General features: G+C 41.9%; 1 protein-coding gene across 3 annotated transcripts in view; it reads right to left on the bottom strand.

Moving 5' to 3' along the window:
- The window catches only part of atf6 (activating transcription factor 6), a 420,957-nt gene that overhangs the window by 359,679 nt on the left and 38,467 nt on the right, over positions 1-22,811 (bottom strand). For all 3 annotated transcript variants that reach the window (XM_072274311.1, XM_072274312.1, XM_072274313.1), the window contains exons 2-5: positions 20,222-20,289; positions 8,866-8,977; positions 6,484-6,563; positions 4,203-4,323 (exon numbers count right to left, since the gene is read on the bottom strand). In XM_072274311.1, coding sequence (XP_072130412.1) covers positions 4,203-4,323; positions 6,484-6,563; positions 8,866-8,977; positions 20,222-20,289 — 381 coding nt within the window. The remainder of the gene's footprint in view (positions 1-4,202; positions 4,324-6,483; positions 6,564-8,865; positions 8,978-20,221; positions 20,290-22,811) is intronic.

Here is a 22,811-nt window from a genome sequence, read left to right as displayed (position 1 = left end):
CAGACAAAGAAGAAGAGAGAGATGTATGACATGTATAGGAAGCAGGAGGCAAATAAGGTGCTTGAGGAGTATAAAAAGTACAAAAAAAACTTAAGAAAGAAATCAGGAGGGCTAAAAGAAGACATGAGGTTGCTTTGGCAGTCAAGATGAAGGATAATCCAAAGAGCTTCTACAGGTATATTAAGAGCAAAAGGATAGTAAGGGATAAAATTGGTCCTCTTGAAGATCAGAGTGGTCAGCTATGTATGGAACCAAAAGAAATGGGGCAGATCTTAAATGGGTTTTTTGCATCTGTATTTACTAAGGAAACTGCCATGGAGTCAGTGGAAATAAGGCAAACAAGTAGTGAGGTCATGGAACCTTTACAGATTGAGGAGGAGGAGGTGCTTGAGGCAAATCAGAGTAGAATTCCTCGTGTTTACATAGATAAATAGATAAGTAGGTCCCCAGGACCTGACAGCGTATTCTCTCGGACCTTGAAGGAGACTAGTGTTGAAATTACAGGGGCCCTGGCAGATATATTTAAAATGTCGGTATCTACAGTTGAGGTGCCAGAGGATTAGAGGATAGCTCATAAAAGTTGCTGGTGAACACAGCAGGCCAGGCAGCATCTCTAGGAAGAGACGAAGGGTCTCGGCCTGAAACGTCGACTGCACCTCTTCTTAGAGATGCTGCCTGGCCTGCTGCATTCACCAGCAACTTTTATGTGTGTTGCTTGAATTTCCAGCATCTGCAGAATTCCTGTTGTTTGAGGATAGCTCATGTTGTTCTGTTGTTTAAAAAGGTTCTAAATGTAATCTGGGAAATTATAGGCCGGTAAATTTGACCTCGGTACTAGGTAAATTACTGGAAGGAGTACTAAGAGATAGGATCTACAAGTATTTGAACAGACAGGGAATTATAAGGGAGAGTCAACATGGCTTTGTGCGTGGTAGGTCATGTTTAACAAATCTATTAGAGTTTTTCGAGGAGGTTACCAGGAAAGTGGATGAAGGGAAGGCAGTGGGTGTTGTCTACATGGACTTCAGTGAGGCCTTTGACAAGGTCCCACATGGGAGGTTAGTTAGGAAGATTCAGTCGCTAGGTATACATGGAGAGGAAGTAAATTGGATTAGATATTGGCTCAATGGAAGAAGCCAGAGAGTTGTAGTGGAGGATTGCTTCTCTGAGTGGAGGCCTGTGACTAGTGGTGTGCCACAGGGACCAGTGCTGGGTCCATTGTTATTTGTCATCTATACAGTCATAGTCATACTTTATTGATCCCTGGGGAAATTGGTTTTCGTTACAGTTGCACCATAAATAATTAAATAGTAATAAAACCATAAATAGTTAAATAGTAATATGTAAATTATGCCAGTAAATTATGAAATAAGTCCAGGACCAGCCTATTGGCTCAGGGTGTCTGACCCTCCAAGGGAGGAGTTGTAAAGTTTGATGGCCACAGGCAGGAATGACTTCCTATGACGCTCTATGTTGCATCTCGGTGGAATGAGTCTCTGGCTGAATGTACTCCTGTGCCCAACCAGTACATTATGTAGTGGATGGGAGACATTGTCCAAGATGGCAAGCAACTTGGACAGCATCCTCTTTTCAGACACCACCGTCAGAGAGTCCAGTTCCATCCCCACAACATCACTGGCCTTACGAATGAGTTTGTTGATTCTGTTGGTGTCTGCCACCCTCAGCCTGCTGCCCCAGCACACAACAGCAAACATGATAGCACTGGCCACCACAGACTCGTAGAACATCCTCAGCATCGTCCGGCAGATGTTAAAGGACCTCAGTCTCCTCAGGAAATAGAGATGGCTCTGACCCTTCTTGTAGACAGCCTCAGTGTTCTTTGACCAGTCCAGTTTATTGATCTGGATGATAATGTGGTAAATTGGATCAGCAAATCTGCTGATGATACAAAGATAGGAGGTGTAGTGGATAGTGAGGAAGGTTTACAAAGCTTGCAGAGGGATTTGGACCAGCTGGAAAAATGGGCGGAAAAATGGCAGATGGAGTTTACAGGAAGGATATTAATAAGGTTGAAAGAGTGCAAAGAAGTTTTACAAGGATGTTGCCAGGACTTGAGAAACTGAGTTACAGAGAAAGGTTGAATAGGTTAGGACTTTATTCCCTGCAGCGTAAAAGAAAGAGGGGAGATTTGATAGAGATATTTAAAATTATGATGGGTATAGATAAAGTGAATGCAAGCAAGCTTTTTCCACTAAGGCTAGGGGAGAAAAAACAGAGGACATGGGTTAAGGGTGAAGGGGGAAAAGTTTAAAGCAAACAGTAGGGGGGGCTTCTTCACACAGCAAGTGGTGGGAATGTGGAATGAGCTGCCAGATGAAGTGGTAAATGCGGGCTCACTTTTAACATTTAAGAAAAACTTGGACAGGTACATGGATGAGAGGTGCATGGAGTGATATGGTCCAGGTGCAGGTCAGTGGGACTAGGCAGAAAAATGGTTCGGCACAGCCAAGAAGGGCCAAAAGGCCTGTTTCTGTGCTGTAATGTTCTATGGTTCTATGGTTCTATGTCACTTTAACTTCACATTCAAATTTCAAAGTAAATTTATTATCAAAGTACATATATGTCACCATACACAACCTTGAAATTCATTTTCTTGCAAGCATCTCCATAATAAAATAATAACCATAATAGAATCAATGAAAGACTGCACCAGCTTGGGTGTTCGACCAGCATGCAAGAGACAACAAATTGCAAATACAATAGGGAAGAAATAATAATAAATAAATAAGCAATAAATATCAAGAACACAGATGAAGTGTCCTTGAAAGTGAGTTCATAGTTGTGGGAATATTTCAATCAATGATGGGGCAAGTGAAGTTGACTGAAATTATATCCTTTGGTTCGAGAGCCTGAGGGACAGTCACTGTTCCTAAACCTGGAAATATGAATCCCGAGGCTCCTGTACCTTCATCCTGATGGCAGCAACGGGAAGAGAGTATGTCTTGAGTGGTGAGGGTCCCTAAAGATGGATGCTGCTTTCCTGCAACAACACTTCATGTACAATGATGTGCTCAATGGTGGGGGGGGGGGCAGCTTTACTCGTGATGGTCTGGGCCGTACCTACTACTTTTTGGAGGATTTTCCCAACTACTTAAACTAACCTTTTACTATTGTTTAATTGAGAATCAAGCTTCCTCTGCCCTAACAATATTAAAAGAATCTTACATCATCACCTTTTCAGAAAGAATTGCAAAGGCCCAAAACTCAATTGGACTTATGGGCCAAAGAGATTGCTTGTATGGTATACAGCTCCTCTATTTTAATACCTCCAAGAAAAAATTCACCTCCTCTGTCTTAAAAGGGAAATCTCATGATAAATAGTGACTTTTGGTAAAATAACTGAAATGATTACAAGAATTCTCAGAATTTTGACACCAAACCACAGGGCCATTGGAGCAAATGTCTACAAGTTTGGTCAAGGTGACTTTTAAACAGTGTCCCGCCGAGAAAAAAGGAACAAGGTGGCAAAGGGCTGAAATTCTGGAGTTGACATCCAAAGCAGTTAAAACAAAATTTTTAACAGCACAGCAATTAAAACTGGAGGTGAACAAAAGCTTAAAAAGAAATCTCAAATATGAGACAGATTTCAGATATTATAATGACAGGGAGTATTAGGCACTCCTGGATATGGAAGTTAATATATATTAACTATAATACACATAATGCTTGAAATGGGCCAAACTGCCAGAGAAAACTGCTGAGGCAAATACATAAACAATATTTAAAATAATATTTGGACTGGTACATGGATAGGAAAAGTTTCAAGAGGGATATGCACCAAAGGCAGGGAAATGGACTTAGCTTAGATAGGCATCTTGGTTGTCATGGTTGAGTTGAGCCAGAGGGCCTGTGTCAATGCTATATGAACCTGTGACTAACTGACATGTAAGAGGTGGAAAACCAGGAGTTTGAACAATATTTTAAGACCACCTTTTGAGGAACAGCATAAGGATAGTCACAACTCCCAGGAAAAAAAACATTTGGCCTCTTTTCTGCCTGAAAAAAAACCTTATTCTACTATATTAACCCTCGTTCTATATTCTCCCCACAAGAGGAAATAACTTCTCCAAATTCCAATCACGACTCCTCAGGATCTCATGATTCCAATTCATGACCCTCCTTCTCTTTTAAACTCAAGAAGAATCCAGCCCAGCCCACTCAACCTTTCCAGGTAGCCATACCTTGAGGTTTTACTTCAGGCAAATGCTTCACTTTTAACTCTTCTGCTGTGTTAGAACATTCACTGCTTGTACTAGATGCTGAGATTGGAGAGGATTGTGGTGAAAAGCAGAGAAGATCTTCCTGTTTAAAAGATGGCAATCACAGTAATTACATTAACAGAAGACAAATTCTCTCATACACCTCCAAAATACATCTCCTCTGATATTATTTTTGAGAACACCACATAATTGACTGTTCCAAATGCTTTACTGTGTATCCAAAATTTTGTTGGTCCATATTTGCCATAAAACAGCAAATTATACTTCATACTTCAAAAAACTTATAACACGTGCTTTCAACTCTGACCAAAAGTTCAACTGTGGAACAGATTTTGTGGGGGAATACTGGCATCATTGCAAGGAAAGCCAAGTAATTTTGGAATCCCAGTGAAGGAGCACAATGTTCCAACAACGCTCCACCGGTTACTCTGGAATGTTTGCCCATTGATAGGGATAGCATCTCATTTTTGTTCAAAGCAGTTGAATTCAGTGATGTATGCAGTGAGAAAAAAGATTGGGGAGAAAGTCCAAGAAATTAAATACTCCAATTAGAAACAACAGGAAAAAAAGATGAAGAGGATACTCATTATGTGAAAAAGAAATGAAATGGAATAAAATTGACAATCAATGGGTTAGATGGGATCAAGATAATTCAGAAAATGTTATAAAGTCTAGTTACTCTCAACATAAGAACATGAACAGCAAGACAGAAACAATCATTACTTGAGGCAAATTAATTTAAACACAAACACCTCCTACAACTATACAAAACTACAACTATAGTTCATCAAACCCATAAAATGTTCTGTTTTGAAGTTTTAAAGATTGAAACAGTCTGGTATAGAAACAATGTATGTTATGAGAAGGAGCATTTGCAGGCCATCTGTTGCAATTTTTATGAATATTCCCCATGAAAAATGTCAAGCAGAAGTACACGTGTTATATAAAGAATGCAGCTACTCTTCAGGGTTAATGGATAAAATATTGGAAATATAACAAATAATGAAACCAAATCAAAGGCAGGAAATGAATGAATTTAAACTTCAAAGGAATGAAAAAGATAATGAGATTAAAAGGTAAATAACTTCCAAGCATTTAATCATTTCCATTTGGTACAAAAATTGTGCTGCTGAAGATGCAAATCCTCAATCATCAAAAACTTTAATTCTGGAAATGAAAATTGCTGATTGTCACTCCATTATTTACCAAAGGCACGAGAAACAAAGGACAGAAAACAATTAACATATTCCTATTGCAGAGGTATTATTAGAATTCACTTTCTTGGGACAGAGACACAAAGAATTAACATGTAAACATGGCCAATTACAAGTGACTGAATGTCAATTTGTAAGTGCAAGTTATGCATAAATATTTTTATTTCAGTTTCAGTTAAGAAGGTACAAGATGCCAGTGGTGAGGAAATTACATTTTAAAAGGTAACTAAGAAAGTTCTTCTGTCGGAAGGTTGTTACCCTTTGGAATTCTCTGTCACAAGAGCCTTAGTGACTAAATCACTGAATACGTTCAAGGCAGTGACTGACACATATTTGAAGGGAATGTAGATTATGGAGAGAGATGAGGAAAACAGCACTAAGTCCAAGGTTGGAGCAGATGTAATCTTATTGGATCATAACCCTACTGACCCAAAGAACCAATTGGCAGCATTCTGGTGTTTCATATTCTTATACTCAAAACAATAAAAATAACAATATTTGGTGGAAAGAGACTGATTGTTGGGATTTTGGTCACGTACCAAAACTGGCAGGATGTGACAGAACTGTGTAGAAGGGTCCAAGCATGCAATGTTTTATAACGCATCAGGCATCAAATTTCAAATGCATGAGCCATTTTCTAACGTCACCATGAACATTTAGTCTCCTCCATCTGGCCACCTGCAGAGCTTGCAGCTGTCACATAAATGCTACAATGCTTTGGTGAACACTAAATTCATATGGACTCATTTCCTATCCTCTCATAGTTTGCCCAATTTAATTAATTATAAAATTTAATTTCTGACACCTGCCGTTCACTGTCTTCCTATTATCATTCAATGAAAGCTGTTTATGAACACAAATTGCAGTACATATTGTTTGACAGTACAGTGGTGTTAAAAAATAAACAAAAGCACTCCAGAATAAAACAAGAAAATCAAAAAGAGCTTTAAAATTGCAAAGTAGATTTGTGAATGCCACTGTTAGAAAATACTCATAAAACATTTAGGCAAATAGGAGCAGCTGCTTACATGTTGTAATAATGAATCTGCAGGAGAATGTACCGAAGAGTTTGAAGCTGGAGACAGAGGCTCAGATGTTGTTTGTCCATCTACAGGAGAAAGACATACAAAGAAACTTTTTTTTAAATAAACTTAACTAATCCAGTAAAAAGATTTGTATATCAACAGGCAATTATTCTGTTTTTGCCTGATCTGTTAAAATTCAATTGACAGAGAGCAAGTTTTATTGTTCACTCTCAAATTAAACTGCCTCTGCTAATGGAGAGACAAGAGACCATAGACACTGGAATCTCAAATATGATCTAATCTTCTGAAGCATTTCAGCAGCTTGTGCAATATCTGTGAGGGGTGGAGGGAAATGATTGTTGGTATTTCATGTAGACAGACATCCCACCTCTCCCGGAAGTTCTGCGAGTCTCCCACATATTGATAGTGGCTCCCTGATGCCCGCAAATTATATACAATATCCTGGAAACCAATTTGTTTGTGAGAGAGAGAAAGAGAGAGGGGGAGAGAGAGAGGGGGGGAGAGAGAGAGGGGGGGAGGGAGAGAGAGGGGGGAGGGAGAGAGAGGGGGGAGGGAGAGAGAGGGGGGAGGGAGAGAGAGGGGGAGAGGGGGAGAGGGGGAGAGGGGGAGAGGGGGAGAGGGGGAGAGGGGGAGAGGGGGAGAGGGGGAGAGGGGGAGAGGGGGAGAGGGGGAGAGAGGGAGAGAGGGAGAGAGGGAGAGAGGGAGAGAGGGAGAGAGGGAGAGAGGGAGAGAGAGAGAGAGAGAGAGAGAGAGAGAGAGAGAGAGAGAGAGAAAGAGAGAGACACACGCGCGCACCATGGCAGACTGCTCCAAAAAAAAATAAGACGTACGTTACCCCAGACTACACTGAAGTGTACCCCTGCCTAATAAGGGTCAAAAATAATGATAGTGTTGCTCACTGCACTGTTTGCAACAGTGACTTTTCTATTGCCCATGGTGGGTTAAGACTGTAAAAGACGTGCTGAGTTGAGTTTAACAGGTGTCATTCGTTCATTAGCATTGCTAACGTTATTTAAACTAGCTGGCTAGCTGCGAAGGAGCTACTCTATTACAGACATCTCCCGGAAGTCCTGGGAGTCTCCCACAAATTGATGGTGCTACCTCCCTGAAATGAGTTTTTGCAGGGTGGGATGTCTTTGTAGAAACCCTGCATTGGGACTATGAATGGAGAAGGGAGATACCAAGTGTAAGTAGTAGAAAAGGAGTAGTGATACTGGAATCCAAGGTGATTGGTGAACTAAGAAAGGGTAAAAAAAAGGTCAGCCAGGTTGCAATAGGCCGAGAAGGGCGGGGTGGAGTTGGAAGCTAGATAGTGGCAAACACAGACAGAAAAAGAGTGGTAAGAGAGGTGAGGTGAGAGAAAAAGTGAATGAAGGTTGCAGACAGCTACTGGAGTGGATAAGCAAGAACACAAGGGGCTACCAGTTCAGGGTGGGGCCCAACACAAACTGGAAGAACAACACCTCATATTCTGCACGAGTAGTCTACAACCCTTTGGCATGTATATTAAATTTTCTAATTTTAGATAACTCTCATTTCTGGTCAGTTCCCCCATTCTAATCACCCCAAATTTGTCCCCTCTTTCCCCTCCTCACCACTCATTTTTGTTATCCACCTACCAGACTCATAGTTCACTCACAAACTCTATCCCCACCCAATAAATCCGGTTCTGGTTTCATTTGCCATTCACTTCTCCCCTATGTTCCCATTATCACCTCATGTACTTAACAGATTCCAACACTTTGTGTTCCTGCTTCTCAACCTCCATCATCTATCTACTACCTTCAGCCACCTCTCCTCACACGCCAGTCCATCTGCATCTCATTCATTTTCTCTTCGCTTCCATCTATTATTTTCCTCCCACAGTCACCCAAATTTAAACCCCCTCCCTGGTTCAACTTGCCTGCCACCTTTCACTCCTCCTCAGTCCACATTGGGCTCCTGTCTCACCATTCCCTCTCTGCACTTGATACTGGCCATCTCCCTTCTCCATTTACAGCCCTGAAGCAGGATTTTGACCCAAATACTTCCTTCCCCCATCACTACCAACAGACGCTGCTCAAACCTCAGTTTCTCCCGCAAATTGTTGCTGTCTCTGATTTTTCCTTCCCTTTTTAAACGCGAGCTTCTAAAAACAAGGAAAATACAGCTGGTCAAAAGTCAGAAAGTTCAGGAAACATTTTGCAGGTCAGGCAGAGAGAGGAATTCACATCTCAGATTAATGGCCATTCACCAACCTAACACATCAACTCTGATTTCTCACTGATGCAACATGACACACTGATAATTCCCAATTTTTTGTTTTGTTTTTTTATTGGCTAGTATAATCGAAGCCTATCACTCACATTTTACAGATATACTTACAACTTGAATCACTGGAAGAGGGAATATCTGGAGATGAGCTGCATGTTGGTCCCCAAGGATCATAATCCCAGGGTGTGAATTCCAAACTAAAATCAACCTCCATGTCACTATCCTAATGAAAGACAAAAACACAAATATTACTATTTGTCAGTGTGAACACATCGTTCAATTAACTTTGTCTTCACTATTTCCAAATACAATACAATGCACAGTGTTATATCCATGTTGGTATTACAACCTTGAAAACATTCATTTAGCTCAATAGGTGTGAAAGCTTATAGTTTTAAAATAAACAACTTTACGATGAAATTTAAAATGACAAAAACTGAAGCAATTTGTTAAATTGTGCAATGAGAAATACTATATTTCCAAACAACTTATTAAATATCACAATATTTTAAAGGAAAATGGCAAAAGGCAAAGATAAACTTTGACAATTAAGGATCAAATTTCATGAAATCATAAGAGAATATCAGTCAGTGGGATGTTATTTAGGCTTAGTCAAATTTCTCAGGACTTAGTAAGCAGCACGATATATAAATACAAGTATGGAGCATTAGTAAGGTTTTCATGATATTTCCATGAAAGTCAAAGGTGAATGGGTACTGAAAGGCACTAAATTTCTGGAGAATAATTTACCGCAATACCATGCCCCTGATACAAATGTGCCATACGTATTCGACAATGGTTAATAATCCAGAGGCATGCAAATTAAATTAAGTCATAATTATCATAATTAATTTAGCATTCATAAGGGAAAAGGACAAAGTTAGGTATATTTTAGTTTTCATCATTCCTACTTTCATGCCACAAATCAAATAAACTTAACTGCAGAAAGGCCAATTTAATAACTATACAAAGTCAGTGTGGGATATTTAATGTGATACAGGAACAACTGGCAAAGCTAAGGGCAAGAGCATTATTTACCAAGGAAAAGTGTGTGAACAATTTTTTTTGTAAAGTAAGGAGCTTTCACTGACAGAACGCGGAGGCACCTTCACGAGCCCACAGAGCCTCTGACGAGCCTGTGACTTCAGTCTCTGAGACTTACATTAGAACATCTTTCTTAGTCAATAGTATTGTCTTGTAGTTCTTACTTTCTGTTTTGGCTGCCCTGTACATTTCTACTTTTGAGAATCAGCTTTGGTATTTGCATTATGGACTTGATAGTTGATTTACTTCAAAGTTCAAAGTAAAGTTATGATCAAAGTACGCATATGTCACATATACTAACTTAAGATTGGGTTTCTTGTAGGCATATTCAGGAAAATAAATACAACAGAATTTATGAAAACCTTTAAATATCAAAGACTAGCAAACAGTAATGTGCAAAAGACAACAAACGATAAATCACACAAATAATAAAAGTAAATATATAACACTGAGTTGCAGAGAACTTGAAAAGTAAGTTTACAAGTTATGGAGTCAGCTCAGCATTGAGGAGATTGAAGTAAGCCACGCCATGGAGTGTTCAGGAGCCCCATGGTGAAGGGTAATAACTGTTCCTGAACCTGGTGGTGCGGTGTCAAAGGCTCCTGTATCTCCCTTCCGATTGCAGCAGCGAGAAGAGAGCATGGCCTGGATGGTGGTGGTCCTGGATGATGGATGCTACATTCTTGTGACAGTGCTTCTTGAAGATGTGTTCAATGGCAGGCAGGGCTTTGCCTGTCATGGACTGGCCTGTATCCACCACTTTTTTCAGGCTTTTCCATTCTTGGGCATTGGTAATTCCATAATACCATAAGACACATGATATGGAGGAGGAGCTTTGGAGACGATGGTGCCTAATGGCGACTCCTTTGCTTGCATCTTCGGAAACAGCTTTATTTCTATCTTTAATATCTCTATTTTCCCCTTTCAGGGTTCGTTTGAAGACCCTGACTTGGAGTTACACGTTGATTTCGGTTCTTTGTGGGAATGGGACCCACTCTCGGGGTCTCACGATTGGCTGTTATTCGATATACCAAGGATGCAGCTTAGAAGATTAGCTCACCTTCGGAGTTTCGGGATTTCATGGCTCTGGAGAACTACCTGCTGAACCGTGTCTTACCTGCTGAATTGTGTCTATGCCCACCTGGACGAGCCAGCGAGCACTGTGAGGGTCATGTTTTTTGACTTCTCCAGTGCGTTCAACACCATCCGCCCTGCTCTGCTGGGGGAGAAGCTGACAGCCATGCAGGTGGATGCTTCCCTGCTATCATGGATTCTTGATTACCTGACTGGCAGACCACAGTACGTGTGCTTGCAACACTGTGTGTCCGACAGAGTGATCAGCAGCACTGGGGCTCCACAGGGGACTGTCTTGTCTCCCTTTCTCTTCACCATTTACACCTCGGACTTCAACTGCTGCACAGAGTCTTGTTATCTTCAGAAGTTTTCGGATAGCTCTGTCATAGTTAGATGCATCAGCAAGGGAGATGAGGTTGAGTACAGGGCTACGGTAGGAAACTTTGTCACATGGTGTGAGCAGAATTATCTGCAGCTTAATGTGAAAAAGACTAAGGAGCTGGTGGTAGACCTGAGGAGAGCTAAGGTAATGGTGACCCCTGTTTCCATCCAGGGGGTCAGTGTGGACATGGTGGAGGATTACAAATACCTGGGGATACAAACTGACAATAAACTGGACTGGTCTAAGAATACTGAGGCTGTCTACAAGAAGGGTCTGAGCCGTCTCTATTTCCTGAGGAGACTGAGGTCCTTTAACATCTGCCGGACGATGCTGAGGCTGTCTAAATTGACTGCCATCTTGGTCAATGTCTCCCATCCACTACATAATGTACTGGGTGGGCACAGGAGTACATTCAGCCAGAGACTCATTCCCCTGTGATGCAGCACAGAGCGTCATAGGAAGTCATTCCTGCCTGTGGTCATCAAACTTTACAACTCCTCCCTTGGAGGGTCAGACATCCTGAGCCAATAGGCTGATCCTGGACTTATTTCATAATTTACTGGCATAATTTACATATTACTATTTAACTATTTATGGTTCTATTACTATTTATTACTAGTTAATATTTCCATGACTGTTACTATTTACTAATAGTAGTATTACTATTACTATTTCTATTACTATTTATTATTTATGATGCAACTGTAACAAAAATCAATTTCCCCCGGGATCAATAAAGTATGACTATGACTATGGAGGCAGGCGGACTCGAGGTCATTGCCTCTGCATGAAATCGGTGTCATGGGAGGCGGAAAAGATCCAAAGCAAAAAGCTGGCTGCTGGCTGTGTGCCCAGAGACAACAGACAATAGATAATAGGTGCAGGGGTAGGCCATTCGGCCCTTCGAGCCAGCACTGCCATTCACTGTGATCATGGCTGATCATCCACAATCAGTACCCTGTTCCTGCCTTCTCCCCATATCCCTTGACTCCGCTATCTTTAAGAGCTCTATCTAACTCTTTCTTGAAAGAATCCAGAGAATTGGCCTCCACTCAGGCACAGCACTCCACAGATCCACAACCCTCTGTGTGAAAAAGTTTTTCCTCAACTCCGTTCTAAATGGTCTATCCCTTATTCTTAAACTGTGGCCTCTGGTTCTGGACTCCCCTAACATCAGGAACATGTTTCCTGCCTCTAGCGTGTCCAATCCCTTAATAATCATATATGTTTCAATCAGATCCCCTCTCATCCTTCTAAATTCCAGTGTATACAAGCCCAGTCGCTGCAACCTTTCAACATATGACATTCCCGCCATCCCTGGAATTAACTCAGTGAACCTACGCTGCACTCCCTCAATAGCAAGAATGTTCTTCCTCAAATTTGGAGACCAAAACTGCACACGATACTCCAGGTGGGGTCTCACCAGGGCCTTGTACAACTGCAGAAGGACCTCTTTGCTCCTATACCCAACTCCCCTTGTTATGAAAGCCAACATGCCATTAGCTTTCTTCACTGCCTGCTGTACCTGCATACTTACTTTCAGTGACTGATGAACAAGAACACCCAGATCTCGTTGTACTTCCCCTTTTCCTAAGTTGACACCATTCAGATAGTAATCTGCCTTCCTGTTCTTGCCACCAAAGTGGATAACCTCACATTTATCCACATTGAACTGCATTTGCCCACTCACCCAAGATGTCCAAGTCACCCTGTATTCTCATAACATCCTGCTCACATTTCACACTGTTACCCAGCTTTGTGTCATCTGCGAGTTTGCTAATGTTACCTTTCATCCCTTCATCTAAATCATTAGTGTATATTGTAAATAGCTACGGTCCCAGCACAGAGCCTTGCAGTACCCCACTAGTCACTGCCTGCCATTCTGAAAAGGACCCGTTAATCCCAACTCTTTGTTTCCTGTCTGCCAACCAATTTTCTATCCATGTCAGTACCCTACCCCCAATACCACGTGCTCTAATTTTGCCCACTAATCTCCTATGTGGGACCTTATCAAAGGCTTTCTGAAAGTCCAGGTACACTACACCCACTGGCTTTCCCATGTCCATTTTCATAGTTACATCCTCAAAAAATTCCAGAAGATTAGTCAAGCATGATTTCCCCTTCGTAAATCCATGCTGACTCGGACCTATCCTGCTACTACTATCCAAATATGCCACTATTTCATTTTTTATAATTGACTCCAGCATCTTGCCCACCACTGATGTCAGACTAACTGGTCTATAATTGCCTATTTTCTCTCTCCCTCCTTTCTTAAAAAGTGGGATAACATTAGCTACCCTCCAATCCTCAGGAACTGATCCTGAATCTATAGAACATTGGAAAATGATTACCAATGCATCCACGATTTCTAGAGCCACCTCCTTAAGTACCCTGGGATGCAGACCATCAGGCCCTGGGGATTTATCACTCTTCAGTCCCATCAGTTTACCCAACACCATTTTCTGCCTAATGCAAATTTCCTTCAGTTCCTCCATTACCCTAGGTCCTCTGGCCATTGTTACATCTGGGAGATTGTTTGTGTCTTCCCTAGTGAAGACAGATCCAAAGTACCTGTTAAGCTCGTCTGCCATTTCCTTGTTCCCCATAATAATTTCACCCGTTTCTGTCTTCAAAGGCTCAACTTTGGTCTTAACTAATTTTTCCCTCTTCACATACTTAAAGAAGCTTTTACTATCCTCCTTTATATTCTTGGCTAGCTTACCTTCGTACCTCATCTTTCCCCCCCATATTGCCTTTTGAGTTATCTTCTGTCGCTCCTTAAAAGTCTCCCAATCCTCTGGCTTCCCACTCATCCTTGCTATGTTATACTTCCTCTCTTTTGTTTTTACACTGTCCTTGACTTCCCTTGTCATCCACGGTCGCCCCTTACTCCCCTTAGAATCTTTCTTCCTCTTTGGAATGAACTGATCCTGCACCTTCTGTATTATTCCCAGAAATACCTGCCATTGTTGTTCCACTGTCATCCCTGCTAGGTTATCTTTCCAGTCAACTTTGGCCAGCTCCTCCCTCATGGGTCCACAGTCCCCTTTGTTCAACTGTAATACTGACACTTCCGATTTTCCCTTCTCCATCTCAAATTGTAGGTTAAAACTTATCATATTATGGTCACTACCTCCGAATAGCTCCTTTATTTTGAGTTTCCTTATCAAATCTGGCTCATTACACAACACAAAACCCAAGTTCTTTGGGCACAGAGCTCAGAAAAAGCAACACAATGGACTTTTAACATCATAAACCAGCGAGTTGTTTGTTATGTCTCCCCTCACGCTGTGAAACGGAGACATCTCTTCTTCCCTTTTTAGAGAGAGAGAGAGCCTGTGGTATGTCGAATACTGAGTGAACGAGTAGTATTTGGAGTACTGCAAGTCTGTGTCTTTGCTGTTGCTTTGCTGCACACGAGTGCTCAGTGAGGGGTGCCGATGCTTTTTTTTTGCCAGTGGGGAAGGGAGGATCGTTGCATTGCTGCTGCTTATGTGTGGGAGTGGGGAGCTGGGGGGAGGCTTTGGGGTTCTAACATTTAACTGTCATTCACTCTTTGGGGCACTCCTCTGTTTTTGTGGATGGTTGCAAAGAAAAAGAATTTCAGGATGTATATTGTATACATTTCTCTGCCATTAAATGTACCTTTGACACACAGTCAATGGCCACTTTATTAGGTACACCTGCTTGTTAATGCAAATATCTAATCAGTCAATCACATGGCATCAACTCAGTGCTTAAAAGCATGCTGACAGGCGCAAGAGGTTCAGTTAACCTAACCAGATATCAGAGTGAGGAAGAAATGTGATCTAGGTCACTTTGACTGTGGAACAACTGTTGGTGCCAGATGGAGTGGTTTGAGTATCTCAGAAACCAATGATCTCCTAGGATTTTCAAGCACAGCCAGTTTCTAGAGTTTATGGAGAATGGTGCAAAAAACAAAAAAACATCCAGAGCGGCAGTTCTGTGGGCAAAAACACCTTGTAAATGAGAGAGGTCAGAGGTGAATGGCCAGATTGGTTCAAGCTGACAGGAAGGCGACATTAACTCAAATAGTAGTGTGCAAAAGAGCATCCCTGAATGCACAGTTTATCAAACCTTGAAGAGGATGGGCTAAAGCAGCAGAAGACCACGAACATAAAACCAGTGTTTTTTTTTTTACATACAACAGGTACAGAATAAAGTAGCCACTGAGTATAAGAGCAAAATTGGGCCTGTTGGCTATTCCATCATGGTTGATTTATTATATCTCTCAACCCTATTCTTATGCCTCCTCCGCACAACGTTTGACACCCTTTAATCAAAGGCCTATCAACCTCCGGTTGAAATATATTCAATGACTTGACCTCCTCAGCCATCCATGGCAGTGAGTTCCACAGATTCTCCACCCTCTGACTAAAAAAAAAATTCATCCTCACCTTTGTCCTAAAGGTGCATTCTTGTATTCTGAGACTCTGCCGCATGGTCCAAGACATACCCCACTATCGGAAACATCCTGTCCACGTCCACTCTATCAAGGCCTTTCAATATTCGATTGATTTCAATGAGACCCCGCCTCTTATTCTTCGAAACTCCAGCGAGTACAAGCCCAGAGCCATCAAACGCTCCTCATATGTTAACCCTTTCCTTCCCAGGAGCTTTCTCGTGAACCTCCTCTGAACTCTTCAATGCCAGCACATTCTTTCTTAGATAAGAGACCAAATTTCAAATGCCGTCTGATCAATATCTAAAAAGCATCTGAATTACAACTTTGCCTTTGTATGCTGATCCTAATGCTAACATTGCATTTGCCTTCATTACTACAGACTTAACCTGCAAGTTAACCTTTAGGGAATCCTGCAGTCGGATAGCTAAGACCCTTTGCACTATGGATTTCTGAATATGTTGCCCATTTAGTACACCATCTACGTCTTTATTCCTTCTACCAAAGTGCATGACCATATACTTCTCTACACTGTATTTCATCTGCCATTTCTTTTCCCATTCTCTTAATCTATCAAAATCCTTCTGCAGACTCCGCTTCTTCAACACCACCTGTCCCTTCACCTATTTTTATATTGTCCGCAAACTTAGCAACAAAGCCATCAATTCTGTCATCCAAATCATTGAGGTATAACGTGAAAAGAAGTGGTCCCAACACAGAGGCCTGCATAACACCACTAGTCACCAGCAGTCAACCAGAAAAGGCCCCCTTTATTCCCACTCTTTGTCTCCTGCCAGTCAGCCAACCTTCTATCCATGCTAGAATATTTCCTGTAATATCATGGACTCTTTTCTGGTTAAGCAGCCTCATGAGCTGCACCTTGTCAAAGTCTTCTGAAAATACAGGTAAACAACATCTGACTCTCCTTTGACAAAATAACAGCAGAATAGACAAAGAATTCCAACAGATTTTTATAAATGAACTGGAAGAAGAAGTAGAAGGGTGGCTTAGTAAGTTTGCTGATGACACAAAGGTTGGGGGTGTTGTGGATTGTCAGAAGTTACAGTGGGACGTTGATAGGATGCAGAACTGGGCTGAGAAGTGCCAGATGGAGTTTAATCCAGATAAGTGTGAAGTGGTTCATTTTGGTAGGTCAAATTTGAAGACAAAATATAATATTAAAGGTAAGACTCTTGGCAGTGTGATCCATGCCCACAGGACACTCAAAGCTGCTGCACAGGTTGACAGTGTTGTTAAGAAGGCTATTATCAACTGTGGATTGAATTCAAGAGCCGTGAGGTAATGTTACAGCTATACAAGACCTTAGTTAGACCCCATTTGGAGTAGTGTGTTCAGTTTTTGGTCATCTCATTGCAGGAAGGATGTGGATGCTATGGAGAGAGTGCAGAGGTGATTTACAAGGATGTTGCTTGGATTGGAGAGCATGCCTTATGAGAATAGGCTGAGTGAACTTGGCCTTTTCTCCTTGGAGCGACGAAGGATGAGAGGTGACTTGATGGAGATGTATAAGATAATGAGATGCATTGATCATGTGGAGAGTCAGAGGTTTTTTCCCAGGGCTGAAATGGCTAACAAAGGAGGCATAGTTTTAAGGTGCTTGGAAGTAGGTACAAGGGGAAGTCAGAGGCAAGTTTTCCACACAGACAGTGATGGGTGTGTGGAATGCACTGCTAGCAAAGGTGGTAGAGCTGAATATAATATGGTCTTTTAAGAGACTCAGATATGTACATAGAGCTTAGAAAAATAGATATGCAGTAGGGAAATTATAGGCAGCTTCTAGAGTAGGTTACATGGCCAGACCAACATTATGGGCTGAGGGCCTGAAATTTGCTGTAGATGTTCTGTTCTATATTTCAATGAGGTATGGACATGTACTCCCAGAACAATCTAGGAGACTTTTATTTCATGCTGTCAAAAATGCTTAGGAGAATCAATGGCACCTAACGGTGACTCCTTTGCTTGCATCTTTTTTTCTATTTTTCTTTTGAAGACCCTGGCCTGGAGTTCCATGCTGACTACAATTCTTTGCAGGAATGGGACCCGCTCTTGGGGTTTCACAAATGGCCGTTATTCGGCACGCCAAGGGCGCAGCTTAAGAGCTTCGCTCATCTTTGGAGGTCTGAGATTTCATAGCTCTGGAGACGGAGTCATTGGAGGTCAGTGTCCGGGCAGGAGATTGGTGTGTCATGGGGGTCGGAAGATCTAAGGCTGTGTGCCCAGATCTTTGGGCTCAGAGCTCGAAAAAGCGACGCAACAGACTTTTAACATCGTAAACCAGTGAGTTGTTTGTTATGTCTCCCCCTCGTTGTGAAGCAGAGACACCCCTTCATCCCTTATTAGGGAGAGGGAGAGAGAGAGGGAGGGGGAGGGGGAGAAGGGGGGGGAGAGGGGGGAGGGGAGGGAGGGAGAAGAGGTGGAGAGGGGGAGGGGGAGAGGGCAGAGAGAAACAGAGAGAGAGAGATAGAGACTGACGGTGTCTTTGCTCACACGTGAATGCTCGGTGGCAGGTGCTGATGCTTTTTTTTGCCAGTGGAGGGAGGGTGGAATCATTGCTTGCTGCCGTTTACACACGGGAGGGGGGAGCTGGGGGGGTTGGGGGCACTCCCCTGTTTTCGTGGATGGTTGTGAAGAAAAAGCATTTCAGGGTGTATATTGTATACATTTCTCTGACATTAAATGTACCTTTGAAATCTTTGAAACGTAGCAGAGAGAATAAACCATACCTGGCGTTTGACAACTGTTAACCATTTCTGGTTGAAGAACATAACATAATTTTGAGGCTATATGAAATTGGCATCATTTTCAGTCACATTCAAATGTCAGCATATTTCAATCACATCTGGAAGAAGATGGCAGCAGCAAACATCCTCAACACAGGTGACTATTTCTTTCACGTCTTCTTTTTCTTTTACATATTATTACATTAGATTAGATTCAACTTTATTGTCATTGTGCCGAGTACAGATACAAAGCCAATGAAATGCATTTAGCATCTGACCAGAAATGCAAAGAGTAGTGTTACTTACAAAATAACTGCGAATAAAGAAAGTGCCACAGCACACAAATATAAAAGTACTGAGACAGTACAATACGGATGCAATACTGCTTAGCGCTGTGATGAGAGGTTCAGCAGTGTCACAGCCTCAGGAAAGAAGCTCTTCCTGTGCCTGCTGGTGCGGGAGCGGAGGCTCCTGTAGCGCCTACCGGATGGGAGGAGAGTAAAAAGTCCATGGTTAGGGTGACATGCATCCCTGATAATGCTTTTCACCCTGCCCAGGCAGTGTTTATGGTAGGTGTTCTCAATGGTGGGCAATTGGGTGCCGATAATCCACTGGGCAGTTTTCACCACACGCTGGAGTGCTTTGCAGTCTGATACAGGACAATTGCCATACCACACTAAGATACAGTTGGTGAATATGCTCTCAATGGTACAGCGGTAAAAGTCTGTCAGTATCCTGGGACAGAGGTGAGCTTTCTTCATGCTCCACAGGAAATAAAGGCGCTATTGCGCGTTTTTGATCAGGATGGAGGAGTTCAGGGACCAAGAGTCGTCTGCGAACTTGGTTATGGAGCTAGAACCATGTACAGGAACGCAGTCATAGGTGAAAAGAAAGTACAGAAGGGGGCTCAGCACTCTTATAACAATATGGTTCTGGTACTGTTGGAGCCTGTGATCTAGTTTGTTTTCAGGCCGATTAAGCAATCTGGTGTTTTGCTATCCCCAAGAAGTTCCGGGAGGCAAGCAGCCTTGAGGCCAAGAAACTTAGAAACCATGATCATCTCCATTTCTCATTGATCTTGCCAATTAAAAGTGTTGAGGAAGACTGAAACATCGAGACAAGTACGAAAGGCAAGTGAGTGTTAAACGCCCTCTCACTCACTGCTGCCAGCAGAAGGTTTTGGTATGTGATGGTCTTTCTCCCTCTCTCTCGCTCACTGCTTCCAAGGGGAGGTTCCTGCATTTGAATGGGGTTGATGTTCTTGTTGCCGTTTTTGTGATTTTTTTTGCACGGGAGGGAGTTGATGTTTTTCTTTGAACACATTCCATGGTTTTCTTTGTTTCATGGCTGTCTGTGGAGAAGATGAATCTCAGGGTTGTACACTGCGTACAATAATAATAAATGTACTTTGAACTTGTGCTTCTAATTATTCAGGTAGTGGAATTTCATTTTTTTTAGATTATGAGGACACTCAGTCCTCGTTTATTGTCATTTAGAAATGCATGCATTAAAAAATAATACGATGTTCCTCCAGAATGATATCACGAGAAACACAGGACAAACCAAGACTAAAACTGACAAAACCACATAATTATAACATATAGTTACAACAGTGCAAAGCAATACCGTAATTTGATAAACAGCAGACCAATTATCACAAATGCATGTCCTCTGGTTAACAATCATCCCAGTAGTGTTTCTCTTTAAATTAACTAGCTAAGAGGAAAGTTTTCACCACAGTGTGAACAACCAAACAGCTCAACTCATCTGTAGCTAAGGACAGGATGAATTATTAGTACTTACAAATGGATTGTTCTTCAAAGCTTCAAACATGTTGCTGGAATCATTCAGCTCTTCAAACAGCAATGATTCTATAATTAACAAAAAAATGAAATCATAAACCTGCACAGAGGTGGATTTTTGGCATATAATGCAAAATTCATTTTTATATTGATTTCAGTAGTAAAATAGAGAATGATCTGAATAATTAAAGACTACTACCTCTTAAGTTGTAATGGTCTTAAATTCACTAAAATATCTCCTGTTTGGATTTTTGTATTCTTCAATTCTATTAGTTCCCCCAGATACCAATTTGAGAGTTCTAACAGCTGAAACCAATATTTCTCTCCTCTGCCCAATATCATAGTTGATTGAGGGGGCCTCATGATGGGGCAAACTGGCTGCATTCCCCACATCACAGTGGAGATCACACATCAAAGCTCTTTATTGGCTGTGAAGTGTACCAGTTCATCAAACAGTTGTAAAAGAGGAGTGATACATGAAAAGTCTACGCGAAAATAGCAGTTGCTTGACTATGAGATTTGGCTACACATACAAAATACTGCAGAACTCCAGCGTCTTGGCCCGAAACATTGACTATTTTCTCTTTTCCATAGATGCTGCCTGCCTGCTGAGTTCCTCCAGCATTTGGTGCATGGCTTGGATTTTCAGCATCTACAGACTTTCTCCTGTTTATGAGACTTGGCTAACGCTTATTGATGCATAAAACACATTGCTGTTATTTTTTTAAATTTCTGTAATTTACTTGAAGCTCATAATTCTTTGGTGTTAACAATCAGCTCTCTCAGTAATGCAGGGTATTGATGGTTGGAGATGAAAAGCCTTTTGGCAGAAATTATTACACTAAAACAACTACTACTTGGCAAAGAGACCTTTTTCCAATCATACATCAGCTCAGCATTCATTACCATCATCCCTTCAAAACTCATGAATAAATTCCTAAACCTTAGCCACAATACCTCCTGTGCAATTGGATCTTTGATTTCCTCACTTGCAGATCCCAGTCAGTTCAGATTGGTAACATCGTCTCCTCAATCACCATCAGCACACGTGCACCACAGGGCTGTGTGCTTAGCCCCCTGCTCAACTCGCTTTACACTTATGACTATGTGGCTAAGCACAACTCCAATGCCAAATTCAAATTTGTTGAAAACACTACTGCCATAAACTGAATCAAAGGTTGTGACGCATCAGCATATAGGAGAAAGAATGAAAATCTGGCTAGGTGGTGCCATAACAATAACCTCTTACTCAATGTCAGCAAGACTAAAGAGCTGGTTACTGACTTCAGAAGAAGGGAGCCAACAGTCCATGAGCCAGTCTTCATCGGAAGATCAGAGGTGGAAAGGGTCAGCAACTTTAAATTCCTCAGTATTATCATTTCGGAGGTCCTGTCCTGGGCCCAGCACATTAGTGCAATTATGAAGAAAGCACAGCAGCACCTTTCCTTCCTCAGGAGTTTGCAAAGATTTGGCATGACATCTAAACTTTTCACTACTATAGATGTATAGTAGAGAGTATACTGACTGGCTGCATCACATCCTAGTGTGGAAACACCAATTCCTTTGAATGGAAAATTCTACAAAAAGTAGTGGATACACCCAGTCCAGCATGTGTGAAGCCCTCCCCACCTCCGAACACATCTACATGAAACACTATCTCAGGAAAGCAGCTTCCATCATCAGGCACCTCCACCAGCCAGGTTATGCTCTTTTCTCGCTGCTGCCATCAGGACGAAGGTAAAGGACTCACACCACAAGGTTCAGAAATAGCAACCATCAGGCTCTTGAACTAAAGGGGACAACTCCACTCCATGAGACTATAAGATACAGGAGCAGAATTAGGCCATTCAGCTCATCAAGTCTGCTCCGCCATTCCATCATGGTAGATCCCGGATCCCACTCAACCCCATACACCTGCTTCTCACCATATCCTTTGATGCCCTGACCAATCAGGAAACAATCAACTTCCACCGTAAATATACCCACAGACTTAACCTCCACCACAGTCTGTGGCAGAGCATTTCACAGATTCACAACTCTCTGGCTAAAAAAAATTCCTCCTTACCTCTGTTCTAAGAGGTCACCCTTCAATTCTGAGACTGTGCCCTCTAGTTCTGGATACCCCCACCAGAGGAAACATCCTCTCCAAAGCCACCCTATCTAGTCTTTTCAATATTCAGTAGGTTTCAGTGAGATTCCCCCCGCATTCTTCTAAATTCCAGTGAGTACAGGCCCAAAGTTCCTCATATGTTAAGCCCTTCATTCCTGGAATCATCCTCAAGAACCTCCTCTGGACTCTCCAATGACAACACATCCTTTCTGCGATATCGGGCCCAAAACTGTTGATAACACTCCAAGTGCAGCCTGACTAGTGTCTTATAAAGCCTTAGCGTTATATCCTTCTTTTTATATTCCATTCTCATTTAAATAAATAGCAGCATTGCATTTGCCTTCTTTACCATGGGCTCTACCTGTAAGTTAACCTTCTGGGAGTCTTGCACGAGGATCCTAAGTCCCTCTGCACATCTGATCCCTATGCACTATTGTTCCTTTTACCAAGATGCATCATCATACATTTCCCAACACTGTAC

Source organism: Mobula birostris, chromosome 12 (genome assembly GCF_030028105.1).
Source record: "Mobula birostris isolate sMobBir1 chromosome 12, sMobBir1.hap1, whole genome shotgun sequence".
Classification (NCBI taxonomy): domain Eukaryota; kingdom Metazoa; phylum Chordata; class Chondrichthyes; order Myliobatiformes; family Myliobatidae; genus Mobula; species Mobula birostris.
The sequence above is the reverse complement of the archived record's forward strand: the minus strand, read 5'-3'. Positions and strand labels throughout refer to the sequence as shown.